Raw genomic sequence first — 18492 nt, forward strand, 5'->3', positions numbered from 1 at the left:
AATAGCCAACCACGGACCCATTTACTCTGCAGTTGGTCCTTTGTGGCGCTATACTTGGCACAGCACCCCTCAGTGTATGCATTAACCCAGCACCAGTCAAAGTCAAAGAAAGAGACTGCAATCTGAACATTAACATTGAAAAAGGCAATTTTGTGATTTGCTATTGCAGAACTAATTGAGGATTTTACTATGCTAGAGATGTGCCATGAGTCTATGTGATATCATCATCCTTGATTCAAGCTGCTATATGGAAGGATTGCTTTGGTCACCCAAAGTTAGCATCAGAGAAACCAACTGGTTTGAAAAATGCAAACTGGAAATGCCGAACATTTGCCTTGAAAGGAAAAGCTGCACCTCTTGAAATGTGTTGGCTGCAGCGGTGAGCCATCAGTTTTACTTTGAAGGAAACTGTCGGTGTGTTGGTGGTTCTTTGTGTCTGGGGGTGGGCGTCCGGGTACACACCGGCTCACTCCTTGGCGGCCGCTTGTCGGGGCCTGGGGCCTGGGGCTCGCTCGGGCCCCTTTGGAGGTGGGGTGCCCCCGGCCTCTCGGCCTGGGGCTCGGTCACTCAGGCACAGCTGGGGGCCGGCGGAGCTCACGGGCGCGTCACTGCAACTCCCCCTGACTTCTGCTCCGCGGCTGCTGGGCGAGCCCTCATCTGGGACTCTCCTCAGCTCTTACTGGAACAGTGGCGCGGCTGCCCCTCTGTTGGTCTTCCATGGTCTCTTGTGTTCTGGGGGCCTCTGGATGTCTGGAGTTTTGATCTCCTCCATACCCGCTTCACACCCTGGAGGACGGGGCTGTGGCCCCCCCACACTCCCTAGCAGATCATTACATGGAGAAACCTTTGGAATGCAAGCATGCTGATCCACACAGGTATGCACACATGGGTATTCACAGACGCGGACTAAAGCTTTCTTGGCTGCTGCCTCAAAGCACACTGTGCGCTGTCTATCTTGCGTGCTGCACAATATCGTTTATTATTTAGTAAATATTGATATCTATGACTAGCTAGTTTATTGTGATGGTGCTTTGTTTTCTCTATTATTATGTTGCTCTTTGTTGTTTGCTGTCTCCTCTGTTTGTTTTTTTTGTTTTTTTTGTTTTTTTTTCCTCCATACAGGTGACCCAGGAGTTCTTTTTTTTTTTTCTCTCTCTCTTCCCCCCCCTTCTCACCGTCTCTTCTCCCCTTTGGTTTTCTTTCTTTCTCTCCCCCTCTTTCTCTCATTCATTCCCCCTGTCCTATTTATTAAAAAAAAAAAAAAAAAAAAAAAAAAAATGACAAAGGATGAACTGAAGCTCTGCCATCACGTAATGTCGCATACTGCTGTTTCTGATGTCATTTAAAAAAAAAAAAAAAAAAAAGAAGGAAACTGTTCTCCGTTTCCTGTTTTTGTGTCAGCGTTTTAAGTTTTGCTACCACTTGGTAGCTAGCAAGTTTCTGGTAGCAGCCAAAGCTGCAGTTTGGTGCAACATCCTCTCAGCAATCAATTTTACCTTTGACTTCTAGCAGCCTCTGACAACTGCTGGAAATATGCATTTGTCAGAGGCCTAAAGACATTGACCCGTTCCTGGGCCTGTGCAACTGAGATCTTGGTATAGATATAGAGGGCATATCTGACTTATCAGTGCTAACTTGCAAGTAAACTGTGCCTACCAATATTTTTTAAATAATGTTATATGAATTCTGAAGTCTGAGAAAAAAACAAAATGTGATTTTTGTCTTTCTTTCAGGCCTACCCTATATAATTTAGTAAAGTAAAACAAGTTATAGAAAAATGTCTTGCTATACTCTATGGTTATGATGTTTTGGTTAATATAAAGTACTGTAGACAGTTGACAAGATTACAGAGTCCAGTCAAGAGATTATAGTAGCCAGGGAAACTAACTGTATTAATGCATAATTTCAATTTATTCACCTGTTATAAGCTACGTATTTTATATATATTAATAATTTACTGTATGTATCATACCTATCATCATAAAAAACAAGATCATTTATATGATATACAGTAAATCATGTAAGAGTTAAACATGGAAATATGTATAGAAAATATCTGCTAGTATCACAGAGAAGTACATACAAAAGACACAGAAAGCAAACTCACACACACATAAAGAACTGTTCGCACTGGTTGTCTGTCTGAACTTGCACACTTGTAAAGTATCAAGACAGGACACAAAAAAGTACAACCTTTGCAAGTACTGATTATTTTCCCCTGCATTGGTCTTGAAAGATAGAGAAACTCAGCTCAATTAAAATGTGGAACTTTGGGGCAAAGAAAGGCTCAGAACACGTTCTAAGGATTAATATTTAATTCTAAAGAAAAGATGGGCTGTTACTGCCGTATTAACTTGCAAGTGTGTTTCCGATGAGGTCACACACCTTTTGGTTTTTCTTGCAACATCACAAAACCAGCCTTAGGTCTACTGCCATTCCAGATAACCACCTCAGCCTCCTAAACCACTCAGAATGAGTGTGCTCTGTCCCCAGTCCCATGCCACTACCAGAGGGGGGACAAAGCTGACACATCCCAAAGTCCAGAGAGACACAGCCGAGACCCACTGTGCCAGGGGATCTGCATGAGTCTCATAATGACTCTGTTTCAAAGGAGATCCTGCCTTTCCTGCCACAGCCCTGCATAGCTTTTGATCTCGCGCTACACTCCCACCCACTCCCTCGCTCTGCTCTGTTTTTCAAAAATTCTAATTAAGAGGAAAGACAGAGATGATGAGTGCAAAGTTGTGACCCCCTCCCGGGGACGGAAAGAGACGAACAGTGTGCCTGAAACAGTCTTATTCAAGGAGCCTCACCTTTTCAGTTGAAACATAAAAAAACCATATGCGTTTTGGTTTTGCCGTCCAGAGTTTCTGGAGATTCTGTATAATTTTTGTTATTGAGCAAATAAGATAAGATAAAAGATGAGCTTTATTAGTCCCACAGGTGGGAAATTTGTTTTGTTGCAGCAAAAGTGCAAATTTATGTAGCAGAAACTAGAAAACACTGGAATGCAATAAAATAGAATAAAATAGAATAATATATACAATAGAATAAAATAGAATACAAATGCTATATACAACTGAGTAAGAAAATACAACTTTGTCAGAAAAAGAATTGCACATATAGCAGCCTTATTGCACATATGTGGGTTTGATCAGCTGCAAAAGTCTTTGTTCAAATCAGAAGCAACATGTAATAAAAAGACAATAAAGGTTAGGGTGACCTACTGGGTTAATAAGAACAAAATGTCATGGTCAAGTAATTCATAGCAAACCTGTTTTATGTATCTATGTGGCTCATAATAGCTCACATTTAGTCTAAAAGAGCAGATGAGACCTTATTTTTGCCATCTGCTTACTTTTTTAAACTTTTAATTGTATGTTTCTAGATTTGAATACTACAAACAATACATAGTGAGCACAAAAAAAACAAACTAATTATAAGCTTATTTTCATCAGAGAAAAAAAAGGTGTAAAGTTTTTTAATTAGTTCACATCACAACAGTAAATAAGAATGTGAGGAAGCCTTGCTCTCAGATGTTGAGAACCCATGTGCATTCACATGACCCAGAGTCTTTTAACTGTGGCCTGTTTCTCACTCGTTTGGCAGATGTTTTTGCTGTTTTCTGCAATCTCATTTTACTTGGAAGCTGTAATTATCAGCATACAGGTGCACAAAGCAAACGAAACCATTAATAATTAAAGGATTAAACTTTTAAGCTGATTTAGTGCAGACTTATGTGGTGTGCAGCTTTGATGCTAATACAGATTTAAAAGGGAGCTTTCTGCAGAGAGGAGAGATGGATACAGAGATATGGTACAAATTAACAAACTGCCCCATGATTTGCATGTGCAACTATCTTTTCTTTCCCATGCTGTCGGTTAAGGGCAGATGAAAAGGCGCTGACTTTCCTACCTGCGGTCGAGGATGACCTGTCACCAGACAGGTGAGCTCCAGGGTCTCCCCTTCTCGTATGGTGTAGACTCTCTCGGTGTGCCTCTCCTCTTCAACATTACAGGCGTGCCCCGAGTGTATAATGCGGACCGTAGGAGGTGCTGTTTGGGGGGGGGGGGGGAAGCACAAAGTGTGTTAGCATTCTGGTCGTTTCTGAAGGAATTAGTAGTTTAGTGAAGTAGATGGTGTATTGATTAAAAGGTTGTCTCACTTATAACAAGGCTATTCCAAAGCTTTGTGCACACATTTACACTGCACCAAGCACACAAATAACTAGAGACAGGTAAAAGAATTGCAAAAAGAAGTGACACTACTTTTATAGCATTCCCCTTGGCTTAGCATTTTAAAAGCTGCCTATTAATTATTGGGGACTGGCAGTAGTAGCACTTTGTTTCTCTCTAAGTCACAGGGGTGAGCAACCAAACTTGGCACACAGGTAGGCCCATAAAGGTTCTTATCTATATCAGAAGTTGTGACAACATTGTGTCGCTAAATAACCACTCGGCAACAGGCTTCAATCATGTATTTTGAGCATTTATGCAACTGTAACACTTTATAAAAGCATCATATCATTTTTGTTTCACCAAAACAACATTTCATTTAAGTCCACAAATGTTGAATTATGCATGATGTATTATGATGCCATCCTGCTACTTAGCAACGACCTAGCAACAGTGTAAAATGACCCACTTTAAGCATATAAACAACATCTATCGCCTGTGTTCTCTTTTTTTTGTTACTTTGCTCAGTGTGATTAGGCTCATCAGTCTGCCAAAAACACATACAGGCCTAACAGTACTATTGCACAAAATTTGTATGATTTTGTTTGGGCCAGTGATTGATTGAGTTACTTGCAGAATTTTCTTAAAAGACCTTCTCTCAGGGAAGAACTATCTTCGTTTTTGATTTTAGGGTCTTTACCTTACAGTATAAAGTGCCTTGAGGCAACTGTTGTTGTGATTGGGTGCTATATAAATGCACCTGAATTGAACTGAAGCTACTTAGAAAGGTTGGGGAGGTATTGTACGTTAGCTGTGGCAGAAGCAGTAACCGAATAAAATACGTCAAATTTCAATCAGACAGGCAGCAGTAATGACCATCTGCAAAATACTGATGGTATGCCACAGAACTAGTAATCTTGGAAAATATCTTTCACTATCTCCCCTATCCTCCGTGCCATCAGATATCAGAATTAATTTAGAACTCAGTGTAATTACATGGAAGAAGGGTTTTATTACAAAAATGATTACTTAAAAAAAAAGAAATAAAAGATATATCAGTGCACTTCTGGAAAACACTTTGACTCAGAAAAGCATAATATTTCACGAAATGTTAATACCAGCTAAAAAAAAAACTGCCATGAGACCATATGGAGAGTGGGTGTCCATATTTAAATTACTGCGTACCTCATTTTGGAACCGAACTCATCATGTAGCACATTCATTTTTCCGCATAACTTCCTAATGCAATCTAATCAGGGATATAAAAATGCCGGAAACTGCAATATGAGCAAATTAAACTACCCACAGCTGTCTGTTCACAGCTGTAATTACCACACTGGTGTTTCTCTCCATCATTTGTTTGACCCTTGTGAGATGGTGAGAGGATTTTTGGTCTCTGCACACACCAACAGACAGTGGTGCATACGCGATGGGGGTTAAACTGAGCAGAGGAAGGAGTCATCTTAGGTAAACCACTTCAAAATATTCACTTCCACTGAGCTGTAAAAAATGCAGTTGCATGTAACCAACCCCTGACAATACTAGCATCTGTTAAGCATTTATTCCTCTCCAACTTACATGATTAGTGAAGAGGTTTGGGATGAGATGATTTAGAGAGCGGATACGGGGTATCATTAGGAGGAGGAGTACAAAATGGTGAAAAAGAAGGGGGAGAAAAACAAATTCATGCTGAAAAATCACGAGGAGTTTCAGACTGTTGCTTGCCTTTCATGTTAGAGGAGCAGCTTCCTGTGTGGGCCTCTCTAGGCAGAGCGTGCCCCAGCAGCAGAGTCAGTTCTACCTCTACCCAGGCTTCAATGCTAATGAGCACATCGCCACTCCTCCCTAACACTGCTGTGGGAGTCTCAGTGTATCCTTCGCCATGCACTAACCGCTCGTCCCTCCCTGATACTAGCCATGCTGTTTGTTTCATCCGGGTTGTTGGCTTAATGCTCCTTCTCACTTGTCCTGCCTGTCTAAATGCCACATGGTGATGTGCACTGATACAGGTGCTAAATGCGCACGCATGAAGCCTTCCTTCTATTCCTAGCCCTTTTGGGACCCCTAACCTCCGATTGCACTTCTTCCATTAAGAGTCTTGGTGTTATTTTTGACAATGCTTTTAAACTTGATAAACAAATTAGCTCTGTAGTTAAGGGATCTTTTTATCATTTGCGGATTTTAGCCAAAGTCAAGTCTTACCTTTGCAGGAACGATCTAGAAAGAGTGGTCCATGCTTTTATTACTTCACGGCTAGACTACTGCAATTCCCTCTATGCTGGCCTAGATCGTTCCTGTCTACATCGCCTTCAACTGGTGCAGAACGCTGCCGCTCGCCTGTTGACCGGTTCAAAAAAAAGAGACCACATCACTCCGGTTCTCTGCTCTCTCCACTGGCTCCCAGTTGCCTTTAGGATTGATTTTAAAATCTTATTGCTGGCTTTTAAGGTTTTAAATGGCACTGCACCTTCTTACCTGTCAGAACTCCTTAGTACTTATCGCCCCAGGAGATCTTTGAGGTCAGCCGACCTGATGCTTTTAGATGTTCCCAGGTATAAATTAAAGACAAAGGGAGAGAGGGCGTTTGCTGTGGCTGCACCCAGACTGTGGAACAGTTTACCTCCTCACGTCAGACTCTCCAAAAGCCTAGAAACTTTTAAAACCGCTCTTAAAACTCACCTCTTTTCATTGGCTTTTAGAAAGGTTTAATTTATTTGTTTTATATATTTTTATTTTATTTTTATCAGCGAGGTGTTATTACGAAATTGTGTTCTATTGTATTTTTATCTGTATTTACTGTACAGCACTTTGGTCAGCCTTGGTTGTTTTTAAATGTGCTCTATAAATAAACTTGACTTGACTTGACTTGACATTGTCTTCCCTTCTCAATTTGGACACACTGGTGCTGAATTCCATGGGGGGGGGGGGGAATAAGGGTCTGAGAAATAGGCTCAGTGTAAGGGAGCTTCACGCAAGGCTGCCACTTGAAAGAAAAAAGGCTTAGAAACAAGACCCCAGGGTACTAGCTAAACAAAGTGCTAATGGCATTTACTCCATTGAACCAGTATCTCTCTAGCATAGGCTACTATCAGTCCTGGAGGAAAGTAGGGAAACACCCATAATTAATGATCTTCAGCTCCTATCACAGTTACTGCAACAGCTGCATACACAATCGCATAAACACACACTCGTTCTTTATGCAGACAACACCAGGCTTACAGCCACAAAAGCAAATAACCGTCTCTTGAGCTTACATAATGAGCATCCTAATGTTCTAACAGTGACACATATCCTTGTACAGCTACGACCTGCTTTTTCAAATCGTTTGGCCCAAAGCGTGAGCTAAAATCACTGTCATTACAACGTAATTTTCAGTTTGCGTTCGTGAAAGCCACTTGATACTTTACAAACAGTAACTATTCATATACTTAGAAAAGATATTTAGGAATGGGCAATGTGACATTAATGCTGTGGGATTTAGGGCCGGGGCTTCACAAAGTAAGACATCAGTGGACTGACAGGTCTGAGATAAAAGATGTGCTGGTTGAAGGGAAACAGGAGACAGACAAAGCTTTGAACACACCACAGCGGGTCAGAAGTGTCAGGTTATATCCCTCTAATTCTTAACTACATCCCATACAAGTTCATTACATGGAAAAAGATGATGTCTTATATACTGCAAATGGTATGTTATAAAGGGCCTGTCTAATCGTTTCTATCTACCTCCTTGCGTGCTTTGAATGGAGAATAACGATTTTTGCCTTACAGGATAGATGCAGCTTTTACACATTTTTTTTAATCTTGTTATTTAACCAAGACTGGTGTGCTGCTAAGGTTGAATTACAGATTGCATCTTATATGTGTAATTATTATGACTGCCTGACATGTTATGTACAGCTGTATAAAGTGTCATATGTGCAACAGTATATTTAATCTGTAAGTAAACATCTTAAATAAAGGCGCCTAAGAAAGCAAAGTCAATTTCAGTAAAAGCTTCAAATTTAGATGCATCACATTATGTTGTATTCAGCAGTAAGTGCATGGAACATGCCAGCAGTAAGAAACTGCAGATCACACATTATTCGGACTAGCGACGGTCCAATTTGCTAATGTTTGCTAAAGCTTAACAAAGATAACTTAATTTAATCTTTCATTTTCATCTAATTTAGTTTTGCTTAGTTAGTTTCCAAACCAACAAGCCCTAATTATCTTTAGTGGGAGAAGAAACACTAAGTTCATAATTCTAAGAAATGGAAAACACAAAATGCTCTGCTGCAACTTGAAGTCCTACAGATGTGATAATAATTAATGGTGCCCGCTGGAGTTTTGCAAGCAACAAAAGTTATCATTAAGACGCATCTTGACACACAATACCATCTGGAAAGCATCTAACTGGCAACGGCTTCATTTTTCGGCATGGCAATGCTGTAACTCACTGCCAGTGCAGTAAAAGCATACCTGGACAGAAAAACACATAATGGAAGACTATCAGTCATGGACTGGCTTCCCCAGAGCCCGGACCTCAGCATCATCTTGACAGAGAATGTAACAAAGAGCTTTGTATTTCCTTCCAAGAGAGTTCAGGCTGTGTAAAGTTAGAATTGTACAAAGTAGTTTTTGCCTTTTATACTGTATTTTCATGTATGTTTGCACATTTAAATGAATCTTTGCACCTGTTTCTCATTTTCATAGAAAAATATAAAGCAACGAGGACTTGTTAAAGACTTTTTCACCATATTCTACTCTGTTTGGTTGATGTGAGGATGCTTCTTGGGTCGAGCAGGCAGGAAGCAGGACATTTGGCACCTGCTCGCTCACTGTGAATTTTCCAGACCGTTACACTTTTTACTAGCAAGCTGGCAGGTTAAAGACTGTTTAATCTTCAATCTGAATTGGACATTTACATTCCTGCTTGCAGCTCCACTACGTTGAGAAGAGTTCACAGCTAAAGGGCATGTGTGAGAACAGCTTTAGTGATTAAGCTTATCAGACACAATTTAAAAACAACCAAAAAGATGTTACAGAGTATTTTTAAACCTGAAACTGGACACTTAATCTAAGCATATTAAAATCAGTCATACAGACCTGCACAAAAAAATAAATACAGGGAGTGCAGAATTATTAGGCAAGTTGTATTTTTGAGGAATAATTTTATTATTGAACAACAACCATGTTCTCAATGAACCCAAAAAACTCATTAATATCAAAGCTGAATGTTTTTGGAAGTCGTTTTTAGTTTGTTTTTAGTTTTAGCTATTTTAAGGGGATATCTGTGTGTGCAGGTGACTATTACTGTGCATAATTATTAGGCAACTTAACAAAAAACAAATATATACCCATTTCAATTATTTATTTTTACCAGTGAAACCAATATAACATCTCCACATTCACAAATATACATTTCTGACATTCAAAAACAAAACAAAAACAAATCAGCGACCAATATAGCCACCTTTCTTTGCAAGGACACTCAAAAGCCTGCCATCCATGGATTCTGTCAGTGTTTTGATCTGTTCACCATCAACATTGCGTGCAGCAGCAACCACAGCCTCCCAGACACTGTTCAGAGAGGTGTACTGTTTTCCCTCCTTGTAAATCTCACATTTGATGATGGACCACAGGTTCTCAATGGGGTTCAGATCAGGTGAACAAGGAGGCCATGTCATTAGTTTTTCTTCTTTTATACCCTTTCTTGCCAGCCACGCTGTGGAGTACTTGGACGCGTGTGTGATGGAGCATTGTCCTGCATGGAAATCATGTTTTTCTTGAAGGATGCAGACTTCTTCCTGTACCACTGCTTGAAGAAGGTGTCTTCCAGAAACTGGCAGTAGGACTGGGAGTTGAGCTTGACTCCATCTTCAACCCGAAAAGGCCCCACAAGCTCATCTTTGATGATACCAGCCCAAACCAGTACTCCACCTCCACCTTGCTGGCGTCTGAGTCGGACTGGAGCTCTCTGCCCTTTACCAATCCAGCCACGGGCCCATCCATCTGGCCCATCAAGACTCACTCTCATTTCATCAGTCCATAAAACCTTAGAAAAACCAGTCTTGAGATATTTCTTGGCCCAGTCTTGACGTTTCAGCTTGTGTGTCTTGTTCAGTGGTGGTCGTCTTTCAGCCTTTCTTACCTTGGCCATGTCTCTGAGTATTGCACACCTTGTGCTTTTGGGCACTCCAGTGATGTTGCAGCTCTGAAATATGGCCAAACTGGTGGCAAGTGGCATCTTGGCAGCTGCACGCTTGACTTTTCTCAGTTCATGGGCAGTTATTTTGCGCCTTGGTTTTTCCACACGCTTCTTGCGACCCTGTTGACTATTTTGAATGAAGCGCTTGATTGTTCGATGATCACGCTTCAGAAGCTTTGCAATTTTGAGACTGCTGCATCCCTCTGCAAGATATCTCACTATTTTTGACTTTTCTGAGCCTGTCAAGTCCTTCTTTTGACCCATTTTGCCAAAGGAAAGGAAGTTGCCTAATAATTATGCACACCTGATATAGGGTGTTGATGTCATTAGACCACACCCCTTCTCATTACAGAGATGCACATCACCTAATATGCTTAATTGGTAGTAGGCTTTCGAGCCTATACAGCTTGGAGTAAGACAACATGCATGAAGAGGATGATGTGGACAAAATACTCATTTGCCTAATAATTCTGCACTCCCTGTAAATAAATAAATGTGAAGATGAAGCAGTGCTATGTTCCAGCTTTATTGTATGATGTCATCAAACTGTTCATAATCTGGAGTGCTGCTGTTATTGGCTGGGAATTGCGGCCGTCTCTGAGAAATACCTTACAATTACTTGAGCTGAGCAGTGCTCAGAAGATTAGCAGCTGCCATCATCCATTTAGCCATCATCGTTACTTTGGACTTGTCATATTAAATGGTATTGAGAATCATGGAAGTTCAGTAGTACTGACTACTAAACTTCTGATATTGTGACATCCTTTCATATACATTTTCAAATTCTTCTTCAAACATGCACATCATAAAAAAACAACAGGATCCACTTGTTGAAGCACTGTTACATAACCCCCACTAGGGGTGATAAAAAACACTTCCTTCTACTGTTTTCCAGAAGTATAGCTGTATGGTGCACTAAATGAACTAGAAGTATTTGAAATAGTAATTACACAAAATGATACCATTAAGAGTAAATAACATTTATTTCTGTATAATATTGGAATATTATTTCCTCACTGTGTTTGTTTTGTAGGCTGCTCCACAGCAAAGCATGTGTGTACAAGAAATATCAGTATAATAAACACAAACGAAAAGTATAATATTAAGATGGCTTGTTTATGTGCACCACATGCACTTGTGATTAAACAGCACTGATGCGCATGTTGAGCAAATGTTGTCTTGAACCTTTGTGTCACGATGTGAAATTTGCATAAATGTAAATCTCCGCCTCTATTATCACTCCCCCTCACTATCCCCATCCACCTAACCATCTGCAGGGTAGAAGCAGGAGTCTCAGATGTGAATCTCTTTTTCATTTTGGTTTCTCATTTCCATAAAAGTGACATCATTTCCCCTGCTGCAGAAATACACAATACTGAGAGAAAATGGAGAAAAGTAGGAGAAGAGAACGAGACGAAGCTTCGCCACATATAACTGTGTGTGTTAAACTGCTAGCTTAGTACTCTCACTTCACATTCGCCTGTACCTGAGAGTGTTTGTATGTGCGTTCAAGTTTGTGTTGTGTCTTTATGTGGTTAATGAGCATCATACAGTAGAATAACTAGCCTGCCTTGGCCTCAGTTAGGGGAGATGGAGACGGCTTTATCCAGTACCGCCAGTGGAGATTAAATTGGATTTGGCTAAAAGCAGCCTTGTCACCACAGTTCTGGAGTGCTTGTGTGGCAGAGGGAGTTCTTGGCAATAGTTGAGACTCTAAATTTGACAAACAAATGAATGTGAAAAAAACTCCCAACAGCTGGGGCTCGTTGTCACTGTGGGCTTAATGTCCTCAGACCAACCCCTGAGGAACACTAACCATATCCTGCTAGTTTTCTGGCTCCGTAATCACCTTCTCAGAATGAGAGATCCAAAAAGAGAAAAACAGCACAGAGTGAGAAACAGGAGGAGAGAAACATATGCAATATGCATGGAGTAACAATTTCATGAAATAACTGTTTTGTTATCACAAAATACTCATTATATATTCTGTGCTAGCACCACCGGAAATACACTTTCTGTTGCTTTTAAAAGGACTGTTGGGGAAGAAAAGGCAATTTCAGCTGTGTGATAACACTGCACAATGCCAACATCAAAAGCTTAGTGATAACGCACAAATAAGTTCACATTTGCCATATCTGCCAAAAACAATGGCTTTTCAAAAGAAGATTTGTAAAACTGCTTAAATACTCTACAGCCAACACTTACTGTTAAATAATACAGTCTAACATGCTTTCAGCAGACTCCATTAAAACCGCATGTTAATGGAATCAGTTTGACCGGAGCCTTTTCACACAAGATGCAAGACCTCTATACACGTGCTAAACCGAAGAACAGTACAACATCAAGTATAGATGTCTGCTGAAAACAACTACAGTATCAAGTTCAACATTTGTACTGCTCAAGAGTCACCATGGTGAACAGTGTATATTGTGTACCGGGGTGTAAATCGATAAAATGTATTTTCTGTCTAAGACAGTGAATATACAAGTGTATAAAGGTCATACAGTTAGCAAACTGACTCAGTTACATAACATACACAGCATGAAAAAGGGTTACTAGCAGTATATTTAGTAGAAAAACCCTCATGTGGATTAAACCAAATACATTTGTATTTAAATATATGAGAATGTACATATATGAGTTTAACTCTAAAGCTATAAGAGTGTGTGCTTTTGTGTTTCCCACTTCAAAATGTTCATTGCCTCACCAAACAATTTGCTTTAGCTCCAAAAGACTATAAAGCAACACTTTCTGGCTATTTGCACTCTACAGACAGTACTGACATGTGAAAATGCAGTATTGGCATTCATTGGGTTCTGTGCTTCAAGCCACCTGGCAAATATTTAGTCAAATATTCACTCTAACATCTTTTAGCAGCCAAATGTTCCACTTTGTACCCCAACTAGTTGCTTAATTCAGCTTTTTGATGTTTTATGTGAATAAGCAGTGTACAATGAGCTTTATCAGTGTTTTTCTTCTTCTTTTGTTTTGTGAACAGCTGTGGGCTGCCTTTGGAAACCAGCAGGCTAATAAGAACGGTGAAGCTGTGGGTAAAAGTATCTGACAGTGTCAAATACAGAGTGGTTTCTGATTGGAAGGGACTACTCTTACTTTACATACAAAAATGTGAATTATTGGTTTTAAATATTGATTAGTGCAGTTTTAAGATTGTCAGGTTAATAATTTATAACTAAGAAAGTGTTCGAATAAGAATTCTACATTGAATAGTTATGCAAATAGAGCTTTCCAAATACAAGAAGGTGATACTGAATTATACAGCACATCCATTATTAAATTTGGACTTGGTTCAAATTCTCTCAGGTGATGCACAACAGTGCCACTGGTTATATCAGAATAAATTCTGTGGGTTTTACTTTTGAGAGTAAGTAAACATGGGCCATTGCCAAAGGCAACACATATTTAATTCTATTATTTTCTGTGCATCTCCCGTGCCTTTTGAAACTGCAAGTTTACATTGCACCCAGGCCTGGCTGCTGGATAATTGAGAAGCAACTCATCCGTGGGGTCATCCATGTGTATAAGGTCTTGAAATGGTTTGCCAGCAGCACATGCATACTATTACATCAGAGGTTGTCAGAGCGTATTGATTACACACTGTAATGCACTCGCATGGAGTCTTCATCCTCCACTCTTATTGTAAATGAGACTCTGTATAGATCTGGCTTCACACTATTGGCGCAGATCATCTATCCCAGTGTGTACTGCGGGGCAAAAAACAAACACAATCTTTCGGTGCAAAGTTTGCAGCACCACAGAAAACACGTTTGTCCAGTTCAGCGGAAAAAGAAGACAGTCGTTATTAAACTGAATAGAGATGTTAAGTGGTCTTTTTTTGGCACAAGAGAACAAAGTGAGCTAGATACGCGAGTTGAGACATCTCATTAAAACGACTGAGAGGTCCGTTTGTCCGTGGACATGGATCATTACAGGAACACAGAACACACAGCTTTAGCCCTCAGAGATTTTGTTTGGAGTTAGGCAACACATACATAAAAAAACACACACACACACTAAAACACATATGCAACCACACACTGAGTCACGTATACACACATCTTGTTACTCTAAAATTAGGCCAGTGTGAAGCTGCCAAAGCCCTGCTGAGATGGGAAGAGAGAGAAAAGAGATGACGATGAAGGGTGAAGGTAGGGAGATTTAGAGGACAGATTCGTCTTTGCTCCCATATTACAGCACTTCACAGCAGGGGTTATGGAGCTTGACTGCATACAGCTGCAGCCATTATGTTTGTGCAAGCTTTATGCCATGCGAGCCATCTTCAGGAAGTGACATAAATGAGGCTGGTAACATCTGATGTTTGACTTTGAAGGGATTAGTATTCGAATTTTGGTTTTTACTCTAAGCCAAACATTTGAGGCTAACACTGTTAGACGTTGCGTGGTGTCTGGCTGGAAGCAGTGCTGCAATGGTACTTTCTTGGTCTGTGGTGCTGAAACTTATCAGTTAGTGCAGGGAGGGAAAAAAAGACAGCTATGCCTGTTCTCTGTATACAGTGATGAGAAGTTACCTAATGTGTTGTAATTTTTAATTTAACTCTGTTTAGCACAGGCATACATCCAGCAGAAACCCAGTATCTTAAATTTACAGCCCTTAAATTTGATTAAAAACTCTGAGCATGAAAGACTTAGACTTAGACTTAGACGCCAAGATTTGCTACATGAGTTCTTCAATGAGAAACTGTTCTGCAATTTGAGCTTCTGAGTGATACTGAAATCATTAAGCAACAGAAAATGAATCTGTAAATATTGTAATTAGTAAATTGGTAATTTTTTAATGATAAATGTCTCGCACAAACTGGGCTATCTATGACAGGAAATTGAACTGCTAAATAGTCAACCCAGCAATTAGGAGCCATCAGCTTGGAATCAGTTAAAGTGCAGTGGTTCTTTTTTTTGTGCTAATTTACAGACGGATACATTAAATGAATTATAAAGGAAATTTTTAACAGATTATCTGAAAATTCAGAAGAAGAGTGTTTGGCTCAACCACACCAACTATGAACAGAGAAAGGAAAGAGGAGATAACAAATGCATATAAGTCTTACTTAAGGATGATGGTGTGTGCATGTATATCTGAATGAAACAAATAGCAACACATAAAACAATTACTAACACCTATATTAAATAATTTTTTTTTTAAATAATTCCCAATCCTTTTGATAGTTATAAATATATTTTTTTCAGTTCCTCATCCCTCTGCAAATATGATGTTACAATACCCGTTTCCATTTGTTTTACGTGTCATGTTCAATGTACATCACCAAAATTTGTATCCATGGCAGAATTTTTGCTCAACTCTAAATTAAAGCTAACGTTTTTGATGCCGGAGTGTGTGAACCCTAAGCCAAGTACAGAAAATTTTAAGGCAATACTTACCAAACAAGCAGCTGATGAATTTTCATAAAATGTTCTTGAAAAGATGGGGAGGAAATGTTACGTCTTCCTAAGTGAAAAAAATGCTTGTTTTTCTGCATGAGCAGTGATTAAAGGTGCTGTTAGCACTGTTTTGCCACTGTGCTGAAGAAGGGGTTGAATGATTTGAAACAAACTTGGATTGGATTAACATGAATGTGCATAACCATGTAGGGCCAAATTCAAACGAGACAGACTCATACATTACCTGCAACATTTTGCAGTGAAAGCAGAAAAGATAGGGCAGGTCTAAAAACCCCTGTTCTATCATCTGATCTAATGGCTTTGTCACCTTAAGATGCTGGCATGTGTTATAGGGCCATTAAAATGGACACGACTTGAGTTCAGTGAACACGTCCTTGCCTCGTGAATGCCGGAACAGGTTTACGAGGAATAAACTTATAGGCCTTGACAAGTACATGCTGGTAAATTTAAAATCTCATTAATGAAAGACGTCCACAGTTAAGCAGCACCTGCTAGCTCACATTATTATTAGAGAAAGTGAGATATGAAACTATATTTTGTGACCAACAGTGCTGCAAATACAAATAAAAAACTAACCCACACAGCATTAAAACATAACAGCCAGAGTATTACGGTTAAGTAAGCCTTTGTAGGCTTTTCCTATCCCATTTTACTATTCTCTCCATTCACGGTGCCACATTGGCAAAGTGGGCCTGTTGTGGCAGTTTGATTTCCCTAAACTACACTAATCGGACATCTGTAGGGAAGGATAAAGCCCAGATTGGCTGTAACAGTGGAGCAGTTATCTGTTGATAGGACTAACTCTGGCCAACACTCACACGATTGGCTGACGCAAGGCAGCAGCTCTTTTTTGTGGTTGGCTAGTAGTAAGCCAGCAACAGCTCACTGAGAAAAGGAGATCTGGCAACCCTCTGAAGATTGGGTGCAGCCCGCCAAGAAACTGTCTGATGATTGGCTGTGATGGCTCCAGAGCGAACTGATTGTCCTATCAATGCCCACAGTGCAGACTGGCTGACAGTGCTTCCTGCTGGCTGGCATTGCAATATGCAGCTATCCATAACACCTCCAGGGGGCATATGTCCATGTCTTTGAGTGTAAAGTGGGTTTGTGTGTGTGTGTGTGTGTATTTGCAATTGTATATCATCCATAACTTTTTCATTGGGGAGGTGTGCAGCTAAGCTCTGCCAGCAGGCTCTAACACCTCATTATTCTAAGCCAGGCAGGAAATGGGTTTTAGAGATCTCTCACTGAGCAATGCTCTTGGAAATATGGGCTACACGTCTTCCAATATCAGCGGCATAGACTGGGGAAATGCCTCTTGAGTTCAAGTTAGCTATACTACAAAAATCCACCAACTGACTAGGCACGCAGTACAATATCACAAAACACAAACTGTTACGGTCTTGTGCTAATTAATTTGGTTCTGAGAGTTTTTGAGTTTTAATGAATATGAATTTTTCCACTGAGTCTTGTTAACTGAAGGGTGCTTATTTCATGTGATGTTAAATACAGCTTGGTGAAATGATGGAGATGAAAAATAGCAGTGCCTAAAGCCTCATTAGGGGATTTTCTACATTTGGTGGAAAAACTTAAGCTAGCGTGCATGCACTGACTGGGGCATTTACGGAGTTAAAGGAGGAGAGAGAAGAACTGGATGTTAACCAAAAACAAAAACTAGTACTCCTATTTCAGTGTACATTAGCATGTATACTGAACTGAAAAAAGTCAGCCTAATTTCACACTATATGCAGGTGTAATACTAGAATAATTTAGTTTGAAGCAGTAAAAACTCACGACTGGCCAACCCACTTCATTCAGTCCCACATGTGTACTGTAGCAGAAGATCTTTCAAATGCAGCTTTTCATCTTGTACCTCATTCATATCTATAATACCTTGCCTACCATCACAACCTCATGAGCTTACATGGCAAGTTTTACCAAAGTAACCTACCAAGAAGTTTAACAAATCTCCTAATATCTTGACTTGAGATATAATACACCTGCACTGTGTAATTTGATGCACTAACAGTCCATGGGTTGAACTGGGCGTAAAATGCAAATAGTAAAACAAGATCTCTTTACAAAGTTAAACATATACATATATACAGCATCTTGCAAAAGTCTAGAGCCACTCTAATTCTTTACAGTGTACTTCCAAAGAGCAAGACTTTGTTGTAATTTTTTAGAGCAATAGTTCTCCAAGTTCTGCTTTTTCACTCATTTTCACTCCAGTACTTGTACATGTCCATTTTTAGAAAAGGTTTTTTGTTTATTGAGCCACTTAACACTAAACGATCGTGGCTCAAGAGTTGGGAGTTCACCTTGTAATCGGAAGGTTGCCGGTTCGAGCCCCGGCTTGGATAGTCTCGGTTGTTGTGTCCTTGGGCAAGACACTTCACCCGTTGCCTACTGGTGGTGGTCAGAGGGCCCGGTGGCGCCAGTGTTTGGCAGCCTTGCCTCGGTAGCCTTGCCTCTGTCAGTGGCTACAATGTAGCTTGCCATCACCAGTGTGTGAATGGGTGGATGACTGGATGTGTAAAGCGCTTTGGGGTCCTTAGGGACTAGTAAAAGCTATACAAATACAGGCCATTTACCATTTATAAACAATACCACTTAACACTAAACGAGCACAAAAAGGTACCTAGCTCAAGGGATGAATCTGCATTGTGTCTGGACATAACAATGTTGCAAATAA

At 40.1% G+C, this 18492-nt stretch overlaps 1 protein-coding gene across 1 annotated transcript in view; it reads right to left on the reverse strand.

Annotated features, from left to right (window-relative positions):
- Positions 1-18492, reverse strand: part of LOC146651871 (MAM domain-containing glycosylphosphatidylinositol anchor protein 2) — a 200936-nt gene that overhangs the window by 123294 nt on the left and 59150 nt on the right. Inside the window, exon 2 of the mRNA XM_085382565.1 lies at positions 3916-4055. Coding sequence (XP_085238691.1) covers positions 3916-4055 — 140 coding nt within the window. The remainder of the gene's footprint in view (positions 1-3915; positions 4056-18492) is intronic.

Source organism: Rhamphochromis longiceps, linkage group LG15, assembly GCF_057381845.1.
Source record: "Rhamphochromis longiceps isolate RC_006_pf linkage group LG15, R_longiceps_female_GT1.1, whole genome shotgun sequence".
NCBI classification, from domain to species: domain Eukaryota; kingdom Metazoa; phylum Chordata; class Actinopteri; order Cichliformes; family Cichlidae; genus Rhamphochromis; species Rhamphochromis longiceps.